Source organism: Myxocyprinus asiaticus, chromosome 45, assembly GCF_019703515.2.
Source record: "Myxocyprinus asiaticus isolate MX2 ecotype Aquarium Trade chromosome 45, UBuf_Myxa_2, whole genome shotgun sequence".
Classification (NCBI taxonomy): domain Eukaryota; kingdom Metazoa; phylum Chordata; class Actinopteri; order Cypriniformes; family Catostomidae; genus Myxocyprinus; species Myxocyprinus asiaticus.
This window is the reverse complement of record NC_059388.1, coordinates 9,502,380-9,517,116: the sequence shown is the minus strand read 5'-3', so window position 1 is coordinate 9,517,116 and position 14,737 is coordinate 9,502,380. Positions and strand designations below refer to the sequence as shown.

Here is a 14,737-nt window from a genome sequence, read left to right as displayed (position 1 = left end):
GCAACACATGAGGAAGACTACTGAACCAGAACAATACTGGTGAGTGCAGAACACCTCCAACAAGCTCATAAATAATCCAACAGAACAAAAGAAATGGAAATACAAGATTCTCAGCAACATAAGAGCTGGAAACAAAAGCTGCTGAAAAATGAGGGTATGCATGGAATATTCTCACCTTTACAATTCATTAAAATGATGCATTATTGGGGTTAAAGTCTATTAATTAACATAATTTCATAATGATGTACAATTGGTTCGACCCGCTGAACGAATACGCCACTTCACTGAACTAGTCAGTCATTTGAGTCTGAACGAAATGAGAGGTGGTTCATGAATTAACTGAATATACTAGTGATCTGAACGACTGAATGAGATGTGCCGTGTCTTTCATTCAGTTCGGCATGTGAGTCAATCGCCTTAAACAAGGAGAGACAGGTGAAATGCACTTAAAACAAGTTTATAGGTATACACAAAACATAATCCCCAATTTATGAATGTATAAAAATGACTGAATTCGTAAAGTAAAAATGACATGAATTATGGATGGAAATGTTGTGCTTTGATGCACAGTGAAAGATATTTGCCTTGGTAATAATTAAGCCCAGCATTTGACAAAATATAGGGAAAATAAGACCTGCCATTTGTTGTGAAAAGAGTTATGGTGTTTAAACTCTATTTATAAAGTGTCTTTGTACTTTTGTAGACATGCAAATTCCATTTGTCTAGTCGGTCATTTCATTTGTGACGTGAACGAACTGAATGTATTGGTAAACTCATTCGTGACCAACATTAATGAATCAGTCATCATGAATGCTGATCGGGTTAATGATGGGGTAGCTGCATGTCATTCATTTCTATCGTCAATCTCGTTCAACAAGAAAAGGGGCCAGATGAATTATGAATAAAAGTGAGCGATGACCACACATTACAATGACATACAGACATTATTGAAACTCATTTTTTTTAGGGTAGTATTGTTGTCTTTTTTTTAATAGCTTGATAAAAGGTGCTCAGTAGTTCGCAGTATGATAGATATACTTTGAGGTCATTTGTGGGGAAAAGCTTATGATGCTTTAACACTCTGCAGTGCTGAAGACTCTTAGTAGAATATTAATAAAGGATAATTAGACTTGTTGACTGCTTTTGGTTCAGTACAGTTACTTAAAAGACGGTCATTTGGGGGCATCTGCAGGCACAAAGGTGTAACTTGGAGATCTGGTCAGTGAATGAATCTGAATGAATATTTTTGGTAAACAGAATCAAAAGAATCGAGTCACTAAAATGAACCAAAATCACCACCACTACTTGTGACAAACAACAGCAGATTTCATAATGACCCTGATCTACTGACAAGATTGAACAAAATTAGACCCTTATGATTTATTATTAAAAGATCTCATAATGATACTGCTGCTATAAATCAGAAGTCTGAATGTCTTCATAACAGAAAGGATGTTTTACCTGGTGACAGATCTCATGCACCACCACCATGGTGAGCTCCATCTGATAGGAGGAGGAAGAGACGTCAGGATCCAGCAAGATCTTCTGCTCCACAAACACACTCAGACCCCAGTTCTCCATGGCTGCATACGGATGCTTCGGCACGGCCAGCAGATCTGCACACACAGAGGAAGGTCAGAGGTCAATACACCAGGATTGCCCACAGTGTCTTGAGACCATCTAAACTATCTTGAGAATCTAAATATAAACACCCTTTTCACAGGTTTTTAAAATGTCAGAGCCTTTAAAGTGTGGTGAACAGTCGGACCAGATGACATTCCAGGAGCCAGTTTATGGCAGATCCCCTCCCTAACTGTGTGAAGGCAAAGAAGAGTGGCTCCATTTTGATTGGATCATGGCAAAACCAACACAAACATATGCCAAGCACAGCCATCAAATAAGCTGCTTTGACAACTGCCAGACACCACTCACAAGGCAGGAAAGATCTTCAAATACATTGGAAAAGACTTCATTGGTCCATGAGTGGTTTCTTTGCAACCTCTCAAACCTCCCATCCTAAGGTTTGACCTAAGACCACAGCAAGAAGGACCAAAAAAAATTCTTCAGACCTCTCGAAGCAGCATTAACTTACCATGTGGAAAAAGCTGAAACAAAGAAGCCACAATTACAAATCTTTACACACAAACTTTTACTACTAACATGGACACCAACTGCAACACATCCACTCATATTTGTTCACAGAACTGTTTATGTAAATTGCAGTTGTTCAATTAGCACAATAGTTGAACTATGGTGGTATAAATTAATGCATGCATAATATTTAATCTTTCAATATCATGTTTGGTCTCTATATCTTCAGAAAAATGCCAAGAGGTTTTTGAAGAGGTTTGGAAAAGGAACAATGCATAGATAAAACTTTAAAGACACTGTTTTAACTCTGAACCTTAGACTTTGCAAATGAGTTACACAGAGAGAAGGGAGGGTGAGCCACACTGTGTGGGCCCCCTCTGATGTCAGCAGCCAGTCATAACCCTGAAATGTCCTGGTTACTTTCGTAACCTCTGTTCCCTGATGGAGGGAATGAGACGTTGTGTCGATGTAGTGACACAAGGGGTCACCCTTGGGAGCCCCAAACACCGCTGATCTTTGAGAAAAGGTCTCAAAGCGACCGTGCAAGTAGGCTCACTGGGGGGAACGCATACTTGCGTAGCCCCCGGGACCAGCTGTGTGCCAGTGCATCTGTTCCGAGGGGAGCCTCAGTCAGGGCATACCAGAGCAGGCAGTGGGAGGATTCCTGGGAAGCAAACAGGTCTATCTGCGCTTGACCGAATCGACTCCAAATCAACTGGACCACCTGGGGGTGGAGTCTCCACTCTCCCCTGAGCGTGACCTGCCGTGACAGCGTGTCCGCTGCTTAGCAGGGCAAGGGCTGCCTCTGCGAGTTTTGTGAAGGTGCGAGGGGACAGGGAAAGACCGAAGGGGAGGACCTTGTACTGGTATGCCCAGCCCTCGAAAGTAAACCGCAGGAAGGGCCTGTGTCTAGGTAAAACCGAGACGTGGAAGTACGTGTCCTTCAGGTCTACCGCTGCGAACCAATCTTGATGCCAGATGCTCGCTAAAATGCATTTTGAACGGGAGTCTGTGCAAGGCCCAGTTCAGTACTCACAGGTCCAAGATTGGCCGCAACCCACCGCCTTTCTTTGGTACGATGAAGTAGGGGCTGTGAAACCCCTTCTTCATCTTGGCAGGAGGGACAGGCTCTATCACATCTTTCCGTAGAAGGGACGCGATCTCTGCATGCAAGGCAGCGGCGTTCTCACCCATCACCGAGGTAAAGCGGACGCCATTGAACCTGGGCGGACGCCTAGCAAACTGAATCATATAGCCAAGTTGGACGGTCCTGGTCAGCCACCGCAACAGGTCGGGGAGCGCAAGCCACGCTCCCAAGCTCCGTGCGAGGGGGACCAAGAGAACAATCGCATTGGACGTACCGGCGGAGGGGGACTCACGGCGGGGTGGAGCCTGAGGCGCCACGTTGGGGGGGCTCGAGCCCTGAATTCGTGGCCATGCTGAGTCTGGGGACATCGAAGCACTTACCCCTGGCAGCCCCACCGTCAAGGGTAGTGAGAGCGGAGGAGCCCATAAATCAGGTCCGGGCAGTGAAAGGTGCGTAGAGCCTCAAGGGTTCAGGGGGGAGTGGAGGGTTCCACTCCAGCCCGATGCTCACACCCGAGGGTGGGAGCCCAGTCGAGTCCTCAGTGTCAGAGTGGACGAGCCCGCTATCCGATGCTGCGATCGAGAGCTCATCCTCTTCGCGAGCACCGAATGAGATCGCAAACTCACCCTGAGACGAGCCAGCAGTCCCATCCCAGAACTCAACTGGGGCACGCGAGCGTACTGGGGAATGGGAGGTCCGTGGGTGTTTCCCAGCGGAGAAGCTCCCATTGAGGTCCCCAAATCGTCCCCAGTGCTAATCACCATGGCCTCATACCCGTAGGTAGAAAGATCGAGGCGGGGAGCCACTGGGGTGGCTTTCCCTCTGACGAAGGAAAGCCGCAACCGCAACATTGCCATGGTCATGTTCTTGCAATGAGGACATGACCCATCCACAAACGATGTCTCTGCGTGGGCAGTGCCCAAGCACATGAGACAGCGATCGTGGCCGTCAGAAGCAGAGAGATAGCTACCGCAACCAGGAATTATACACAGACGGAAAGGCATCTTTAAAAAGACGCTCCGTCTGTGCCACTCTTTTAGTAGGAAAATATACTTTTTTTATTAGGAAGAATATACTCTTTTAGCTGCTGAAGCAGGGGCATTCTCTGCACACGACCAGTGCAAGAGGGGGAGAAACCGCTGTAATGTGCCATAAATCCAACAGCTTTTGAGGTGAATGGATCGGCAGAGGAATTCAGCTCGCTGAAACACAACCGCTCAGCTCGGAAGAAAAAATCTGAATGAGTGGTTGCAAGCCAGCTCCTTTTATACCCGTATGTCCGGGGGAGTGGCATGCAAATTCCACTCGCCAATTCCCACTGGCCTTTTTTCAAAGATCAGAGGTGTCTGGGGCTCCCAAGGACGACCTCTAGTGTCACTACATCAACACAACACTGAGTGTGTGACAGATAGGGAACAGGAAGGCACCAAACTGATATTTCCTCCTCATCAGGAAGGTATAAAACTATCCTCCGGTTGACCACACCTTTGTTCTGAGTCCCCGTCCAGAGGGTCGTTAACAGAATACAGTTTTATAACACTTCTCCGTTCTGAGTTCTCAGCTGTTCAAGTTCGGGAGCAATAACGAAATAATAATCAATGTTCTGAACCTCTGGCCTGAGTGGTAGGAGATGTAACAGAATAAAAAACAATCCAACGTGCTATGTCTCAGCTTCGCAGAGAGAGAGAGGATAACAGATCACCCAATGTTCTCAGTGTCCATCTGAGAGACAGTAGAAGATCGACCAAGTACCAAGTCTCACTACAAGAGACTATTGCAATGGCAGGTTTGGAATCCCTATAACAGGGAGATAACTACAGCGACAAGGTTTAGCTCTGGCGAGCAAACCTTCTCTTCAAGTTTCATGCATGTTCCAGATGATGAATCTTGCACCGATATAAAGGCTGTATATCTGCATATTCCAGATTGCAAGAACCGTTATGGTGCCTCCAGGAGATCAGCATTCCTCAGCTCCTTCGTGTCCAACGCTGTTGAAATGGAATCCAGCTCCTTCCCCACTGTAACGTGACCCTGAGCCCCAGTGGAAGACGTCGCCATCACTGAACTCATCGATTGATCATGGAGAACGTAAATATCACTACTTAACCTCTTTCCAGAGACCTTGACATTAATGTATACTCTCAGTTTATGATTTTCTAATGCTCTTTAGATTACATAACCTGTGTATCAAATGTTTTGCAAATTATCTTTGCATTTTTTGTTTAATTTGTAATAAGGTTTTCACCTTATTAATTATTAGAGAAAAAGTTATTTATCTTTCATAAAATAATAGTCACACTTTGTTATTGCTACAGCCAGTTCAACCACTTGCATCTTCCTATCCTATGCACTTTATTTACCTATTCATTTATTTGAACTTTTAGCATATTAGTACCATTTTGTAGTTTTTGTTAGTTATTTTTGTTTATCTTTTGTAAATAAAACTTATTTTATTACAACTGTGTGTTCCTTGTGTTGATGATACAGAAGAGCTCTAAAGGGTTAGGGAATCTCACAAATCCTTCAGATTATTAAGACCAACTCCTTCCAATTTACATAATTTCAATGTGTTGAATAGTCCATTTGGATCATTCTTTTACTGTTAAGGTGAAACTCCTTAGCTGGTGCCCCGAAAATGGAGGGAGGGGACATCTGACATTAATAATCACACACACACATACACCTTATGTGAAGTGTGATAAAAATCATCACATACTTTGGTGTCTTGTGTGAGGCCCAGTTCATTTCAATTGTTGCCAGGGTGATTCTCAGTACAAAAGGAACAGAAGTTTCAAAAATTAAAATAATTTCATCTGTTTCTTGTATTACCACTGCATGTTAAGCATCTTGATAATTTGATGTTATCACTTAAGCCAAACAAAATCTGTTTTGTACAAGATAATAGTGCATTACAGACAAAGAGCTCCAATCCCAGACATCAAGTTATGAGGATTAGTCCATAATCAGACATACTGTCTATGTCATATAATTGGTATAATTAAAGATAATTGAATTTCAAACCCAAAACCAGACACCAGTTCCAAGCAGTGCGAGAACACACAGTTCCAGTAATCACATTTCTCTCCAAACATATTTAAAACAGTTGCTTTACTCAAGTCAATGCATCAGTAAAACTGAAGACGGCAAATCACCAGTTTTAAACCTCCATCAGTCCTTTCACTGGAATAATTCAAATGTCCATGAGAACAGAAGCAGATAAACCTTTGGCGCTGTTAATTCCAGATTTTATGAGTCAAAGAGGAAGAGGAACTTTTTAAAAGCTGTAACATGATTATCAGTCGGGCTGAATGTGTGCATCTTATTTGCATGTATTGAGTTAGGCTGAAAGCAGCTGCAGAGTTTTGGAACGGATATTGCAATCATCATGGTGACGGATAAGCTGCAGAGCTGTGGCGGGGAGGAGACAACAGTGTGTCAGGCAGCTTTAAAAGAGAACAGCAGTTACACACTTTACTGATAATGAGGAGTCTGTTATAGGATTGTACAGTCACACACACTTGTCAACGATGAAGGTGTCACCTTTAAGGACAGGAGGCTTTTGAGTTCATTCAAGAGATGAAGAAAAAGAGACACTAAAAGAGCTGCTCTATTAAAAGAATCAGACAATGCAGGTTTAATTGGCCACTGCTAATGTGCTGTATGATTGAAAGACTTGATGATCTTTTAATTGAGCTTTTATACAGACTCATACTGCAATTACAAAACCAATGCTTTTCTATAGAGAGAGAGAGAGAGAGAGAGAGAGAGAGAGAGAGACTTTCAGTTCTCCTTTATTTATACAATTAAACCAAAACAGACACACACACACACCCACACCCACCCACACACACACAACTACACAGAGCATAAAAAACAAGGTTAATAAACTACAATTCTTAATTACATCTATGCATACCTTCATTTAAATATATGATAAAATAATAATAATAATAATAATAATAATAATATATATATATAGAGAGAGAGAGAGAGAGAGAGAGAGAGAGAGAGAGAAAAGATATGAAAAAAGAGTTAACATTACATGTTAGGCTATAATAAGCATTTTTTTTTTTTTTTTACCATACATTTTACCATCAAGACAGGATGAATTCCTCCCCTTCTTTCCACCCTATTTTTTCTAGTACACCAAACTGCCAATTTGACTCTTCCATAAAGAAAATGTAGAACTATTACTTTTTTCTTATTTTCTAATGAATATTTTGGTCCATAAATACACACTGGTAAGTTAAAGTGACCCATTAAGCTCAGACCCCAAGTATTCTCCAATTGCCTATTATTTTTCAAACGAGAACATTCAACCTTCCCTAACTAGCCATGCAATGTGTCTGTTTGTAGCTAGTATCCCATGTACAATTCTCCACTGGAGGCCTCCCACTCTCCTTTCAATGGGTCTTTTGTACAGAGACTGCCAGCTACCTTTTGGGGAAGAGTCTTACCCCAACACCACAGTGCATTTGCTTTCTGACAAATCCTTGAGAAATGTATGGTTTATGATTTTCACACATGCTTTGTACATGTCTTCATTGATAATTTGCTGAATAAACCCAATTCTGGAATATTCAAGATAATAACTTTCTAGGATCTTCCTGCCAATCGTCCTTCTTCATCAATAAATCAAAACAAGGAGAAAAAAGAAACCATATTGTTTTCAACTGGAGAAGTCTTTAAAAAATCTCTTGCTAAAGAAGGAAGTGTTTCTTCTAAGTCTTCTAGCACTTTTTTTAGCAAGGCGCACAGACTTGAAGCCCACTTTTCCTGCAAATGCTTCTGCTTCTATCCATTCATATTCTTTTCTCTAATCACGTATTGTAGATATCTGAGCAGTTATCAAGCTAGACCAAATGGTATCAGAGCATAGAGTACCAGAGAAAAGTGGATTGGAAAATAAAGATTCCTCAAACAGCCATAGTCCAGGTTTTTTCTCCTAAGACTGAGAACATTTGCCAAAAATCCAGAACATTAGGATAAAACAAGGTAAGTCCACCTAGAGGTATTTTCTTTAAGGACATGGTAAATAACTGTTTGTCCAAGCCCATACATCCAGTTTTGCATAAAAGAGCACACATAACATCCATCCACCCATGATGTTGGTGGTATAGAAGGTGTTGTACAGCCTGAAGACAAAAAGCAGCCAGCCTAGACTGAATGTCTATCAGCCCTTGTTCACCCTCATTCACTGGCAGATAGAGGACAGCTGTCTTTATTTTTTTAAATCATTGGTGAGTCCAAAACCATAAACTTGTGCTAAAGTCTAGAGGCAATTACACTGGCAGCCAAAAGTTTGGAATAATGTACAGATTTTGCTCTTATGGAAAAAAAAAACGTCCTGGTTACTTGCACAACCTCCATTCCCTGATGGAGGGAACAAGATGTTGAGTCAATGTAGTGACACTAGGGGTCACTCTTGGGAGCCTGAAACACCTCTGGTCTTTGAAAAAAGGCCAATGAAAATTGGTGAGTGGTATTTACATACCACTCCCCCGAACATACGGGTATAAAAGGAGCTGGTATGCAACCACTCATTCAGGTTTGGTGCTAGTCCAGCGTTGTGGCAGTAGGGACACAATGTCTCATTCCCTCCATCAGGGAATGGAGATTACGCAAGAAACCAGGACGTTCCCTATCTGTCACTCATATTTTGAGTGGAAATACGTCACATGGCATTACCGAGCTTTGTCGGAAGTATGTCATGTGGAGAAGTCCCATGGTAGGTCCTACCCTACAGGGGAGGAGTTTCTACAAACATGGTGACTGGGGCAGAGGGGCCTCTGTCCAAGGAAGATGCAGTTTACCAATAGGGAAACTAATTAGTGGAAGATATATGTCGCATGGAGTTACCTATGGGGAACCAACACATGTGGAGCACCTACCCCAGTACAGGGCTTAGTTAGCACATGTACTGAGCCGGCAGCGAGTTTCTCCGAAAACTCGTCTGCCACAGGGCTCGGAGGAAGTCATCCAGAGAACACAGTTTGTGAACACTACTGGGAGTCAACAGCGCATGTCTTCAGCTCAGGGGAGGTGCAGACAAAGAGCTGCTCAGAGACTCTAAAGCTCTGCGTACGATCCAAATATATGCATAAAGCTCGCACCGGAAACAGCAACATCAGGGCTGGGTCTGCCTCCTCCTGGGGCAGTGCTTGCAGGTTCACCACCTGATCCCTAAAAGGGGTCGTGGGAACCTTGGGCACATATCCTGGTCAGGGTCTCAGAATCACGTGAGAGTAACCCGGACCAAACTCCAGGCACGTTTCGCTGACAGAGAATGCTTGCAGGTCTCCTACCCTCTTGATGGAAGTGAGTGCAGTCTTTAAAGAGAGTGCCTTAAGCTCAGCTGACTGCAGGGGCTCAAAGGGGGCTCCCCATAGATCCTGAAGAACTACAGAGAGGTCCCATGAGGGAATGAGGCACGGTCTGAAGGGATTCAACCTCCTTGCGCCTCTCAGGAGCCTGATGATCAGGTCGTGCTTCCCTAAGGACTTACCATCCACTGTGTTGTGGTGTGCCACAATAGCCGCCCTTCCAACCTCTCCTGAAGGAAGGAAAGCACCGATCCAACTGTGCATCTCTGGGGGTCTTCGCATCGGGAAGAACACCACTTAGCAAACAGACGCAACTTCAAGGCATACAGGTGCCTCATAGAGGGGGCCGTAGCCTGAGTGATCATGTCTACCACTGCGGGTGGTAGGCCACTTAAGTCTTACACGTCCCATCCAGGAGCCAGACATGGAGATTCCAGAGGTCTGGTCATGAGTGCCAGATGGTGCCCCGTCCCTGAGAAAGAAGGTCCTTCCTCAGGGGAATTTGCCGATGGTGGGCTGTTGCGAGGAGCGTGAGGTCCGAGAACCATGTCTGGGTGGGCCAGTAGGGTGCTACCAGGACAACCTGCTCCTTGTCCTTCCTGACCTTGCACAGAGTCTGTGCAAGTAGGCTCACTGGGGGAAACGCATATTTGCGTAGTCCAGGGGGCCAGCTGTGTGCCAGCGCGTCTATACCGAGAGGTGCCTCGGTCAGGGCATACCAGAGCGGGCAGTGAGAGGATTCTTGAGAAGTGAACAGGTCTACTTGTGCCTGCCCGAATCGACAGCAAATCAGCTGGACCACCTGAGGGTGGAGTCTCCTCTCTCCCCTCAGGGTAACCTGTTGTTCAGGGGAGAGTGGAGGTTTCCACTCTAGCCCGACGCTCGCGGCTGCCCAGGAAAGCATGTCCATCATCTCCGCGTCAGCCTGTGACTGGGCAACCGTACCCGAGGGGGGGGGCCCAGCTGAGGCTTCCGTGTCTGACTGGTCGAGCCTGCTCTCCGATGCTGTGCTCGAGAGCTCATCACCTTCGCGGGCTCCGAACAAGAGGTCGAACTCGCCATGAGATGAGCCGGCAGACTCATCCGGAAGCCTGATTGGGGCAGACGAGCATGCTGGGGAATGGGAGGTCCGTGGGGGGATATCCGGCAGAGGTGGTCCCATTGGGGTCACCAAATCGCCCCCAGTTCTAGCCGCACTGGCCTGATACCCGTAGGTAGAAGGACCGGGGCGGGGAGCCGCTGGGGTGGCTTGCTTTCTTACGAAGGCAAGCTGCGACCGCATCATTGCCATGGACATGTTCTCGCAATGAGTACGTGACCCATCCATGAATGCTGTCTCCGTGTGGGCAGTGCCCAGACACGAAAGACAGCGATCGTGACCGTCAGAAGGCGAGAGATAATGACCGCAACCAGGAATAACACACAAACGGAAGGGCATCTTTAAAAAGACGTTCCGTGTGTGCTGCTCTTTTAGAGAAATATACTCTTTTTAGAATATACTCTTATTTCTGCCTAAGTGCCCAGGGGCGTTCTCTGCAGTGCACCAGTGCAGAGGGGGGAGAAGCCGCTGAAATGCACCATCAGATCCAGCAGAGGTGAATGAACAGCCGTGGGAATTCAGCTCAGTGAGCATCGACGTTCGGCTCCGAAGAGAAAATCTGAATGATTGGTTGCATACCAGCTCCTTTTATACCCGTATGTTCGGGGGAGTGGTATGCAAACCACTCGCCAATTTTCATTGGCCTTTTTTCAAAGACCAGAGGTGTTTCGGGCTCCCAAGAGTGATCCCTAGTGTCACTACATCAACACAACGTCGAGTGAGTGACAGATAGGGAACCGGTACTTCTATTCACCAAAGTGGCATTCAGCTGATCACAATGTATAGTCAGGACATTAATAATGTGAAAAATTACTATTACAATTTTACATTTTAAACTACTTCAAAGAGTTCTCATAAAAAAATCCTCCACATGCAGCAATGACAGCTTTGCAGATCCTTGGCATTCCAGCTGTCAGTTTGTCCAGATCCTCAGGTGACATTTCACTCCACACTTCCTGTAGCACTTACCATAGATGTGGCTGTCTTGTCGGGCACTTCTCACGCACCTTACAGTATAGCTGATTCCACAAAAGCTCAATGTGGTAATTCTCTTGTTTAGTTGTACATCTGGCCTTCCACATCTCTTTCTGTCCTTGTTAGAGCCAGTTGTCCTTTGCCTTTGAAGACTGTAGTGTACACCTTTGTATGAAATCTTCAGTTTTTTGGCAATTTCAAGCATTGTACAGCCTTCATTCCTCAATGCAATGATTGACTGATGAGTTTCTAGAAAAAGATGTTTCTTTGTTTTGCCATTTTTGACCTAATATTGACCTTAAGACATGCCAGTCTATTGCATACTGTGGCAACTCAAAAACAAACACAAAGACAATGTTAAGCTTCATTTAACAAACCAAATAGCTTTCAACTGTGTTTGATATAATGGCAATTTAGCATGATTACTCAAGGATAAGGTGATGGAGTGATGGCTGCTGGAAATTGAGCCTGTCTAGATTTGATCAAAAATGACTTTTTTCAAATAGTGAAGGTGCTGTTTTTTACATCAGTAATGTCCTGACTATACTTTGTGATCAGTTGAATGCCATTTTGGTGAATTAAAATACCAATTTCTCTCCGAAACAGCAAAATCTGTACATTATTCCAAACTTTTGGCCACCAGTGTAGGTCGTTAGCAATCAGTACTCTCCCCATATATGAAAACTGGGGTAGCAACCATTTCCATCTAAACAACCTAGCACAAACTTTCTCCACCAAGCCCTCCCCATTTTTATTTTTATAGTCCTCTTGACCAAGATATACTCCCAAATATTTAAAACCAACCCTGCCCCACTGAATGTTGTTAGGAAGTTTAGGCAAAAACACATGAATATTTATCTTATTAGGAATATACCACACAGCTTTGGTTTTGTTCCAGTTAAGTCAAGCTGATAAAGCTCTTTCATACGTTTCTAATGCCTTTTTCAAATACTTTACATCATTTGGTTGTTGAACTAAAACAGTAACATCATCAGCATATGCTGACAAAATAGTAATATATTTACTTAAGCTCCCACTTATAGTTATACCTGTTAATTTATGTCTCAGCAAGGACAGTAAATCTTTACAAAAAGCTTTACAGTTGGCCAGACAATGGAGAGCCCTGCCTAATTCCTTTTTCTATGTTAACTGGTACACTTAGACCACCCCTACTTTTATCATACACAAACCTTCATAGTACAACATTTTTAGCCATGATAAAAATGTATCCCCTAAACCAAAACATGTACTGGTGATCTACACGGTCAAAACCCTTATGAAAATTGAGAGTTCATGGCAAATTTACAACAAACTTGGCGCAAATTTGTCACTGATCATTTTCATATGCAAATGAGCTTTGCACGCAAACTTGCGGCAAATTGTCCATTGTTGTCACTACCAGTGAAGTGCTGCAAACTTCTGGCAAACATTTGCAGCGAATCAAAAAGCGAATTTACATGTGTAAATAATGAGCGGCAAATTTGCAGCAAGTTTGTGGCTAGTTTATATTTTTTGTAAGGTAAGCTTATTCTTGGTCAAGGGAAATGAGACCAACATCAACATTATACATGTTTGAAAATTCAAAAAGATCTCTTATTAAAAGTGAATTATCATAGATAGATCTTTTGGGTATACAGTAGGGCTGGTCTTCATGAATCAAAACACCCAAGACCTTTGCAATTGCAATGCATTTAGACAATATCTTGTAATCAGAGTTGAGAACAGTGACAGTTTTTTTTAGCAAGCACAAGTCTCCTTTCTTTGGAAGAAGAGAAAGAACTGCTCTTTGAAAGCTTTTAGGAAGTACCTGTAGCTTTCTTCTAAACATTAAAAAAGTATTTTCCAATAACACCCCAAAAGGTTTTGTAGAATTCTCCTGGTAATCCATCAAACCCTGGTGCTCGTCCAGATGAGATCAGAATCTAAAGACTTTTTCATTAAGACCAGTTAAGTCATTAAACAGTTCACTTAAATTGCACAAATCACAGTCTTCTTTTGCATACAAGTTAGAATAAAAAACAAAACAAAACAACAACAGCAAGTCATCTCATCTCTAAGGGGTCTGAAGTAGTGCCTCCATCAGGTCTGTGTAAACAATGCATTAAATTAGTATGATTAACTTTCTTTTCTAAGTTAAAAAAGTTTTTTGTAAGTGCAACCATATCATTTACAGAAATGAAACGTGTTTGTGGCAGGGAGGAGGGCGGGGCCAGGTCGTGATGCTGCACACCCAGCCTCTAATCAGGCTAATCAAGCCCCCAAGAAAGATAAAGGCGACTGGAGGCGGCAGTTCCAGAGAGAGAGAGTTACGGGCAGCTGCCTGGCATATGTTTGTTTGTCTTTTTGTTTAAGTTAATCATTAAATGATTATTTATGGTGTTAAGCCAGTTCTCGCCTCCTCCTTTCCCTTTTACCTTGTAACACTGGTGCCGAAACACTGGAAGGAGGAGGGATGCGCTGTAGAAGAGTCCTCACCACTACCATCCACCCCAATGGAGCAGCCGTGGCCATCCACTGGGGGACGGAGGAGCCCGGCTGCCTGAGAGTGGAGGAACAGCTGCTGACCGTGAGGGGAGGAGGGCCTCCTAGCCGTCCACCGAAAATACGGAGGGGCATTCCGTCCACCAGGGGCCGGAGGACTGCCTCTGATCTGCCCGAGGAGGCATGGCTGTCGTCCACTAGAGGGTGGAGGAGTGGCCAAGGACCAGGCTACGGTGTATCGGAGAACCTGAATGAAAGTTTTTTTTTTTCTCTCTCTCTCTCCTCTCTCTCTCCCGCTGTCGCTCCGTGTTGGCCTTTCCCTCTCGTTTTTTTTGTGGTTGTTGTTTTTTCCCTCCCCTTGTCACCCTCCCAGGTCCGAAGAGGCGGGGATGACCTGCCGGCAGGTGGGGCCGGAATGTATGTCATGAGTGTGGCAGGGAGGAGGGCGGGTCCGGGTTGTGGTGCTGCACACCCGGCCCCTAATCAGGCTAATCAAGCCCTCGAGAGGGATAAAGGCGACCAGAGGTGGCAGTTCCAGAGAGAGAGTTATGGGCAGCTGCCTGGCATGTGTTTGTGTTTGTCTTTTTGTTTAAGTTAATCATTAAATGATTATTTATATATATATATATATATATATATATATATATATATATATATATATATATATATATATATTCATTT

The 14,737-nt window shown here is 44.0% G+C and overlaps 1 protein-coding gene across 1 annotated transcript in view; it reads right to left on the bottom strand.

The window, feature by feature from the left end:
* LOC127435402 (thyrotropin-releasing hormone-degrading ectoenzyme-like) overlaps positions 1 to 14,737 on the bottom strand; it is a 215,769-nt gene that overhangs the window by 109,490 nt on the left and 91,542 nt on the right. Inside the window, exon 5 of the mRNA XM_051688862.1 lies at positions 1,462 to 1,616. Within this exon, the coding sequence (XP_051544822.1) occupies positions 1,462 to 1,616 (155 nt within the window). The remainder of the gene's footprint in view (positions 1 to 1,461; positions 1,617 to 14,737) is intronic.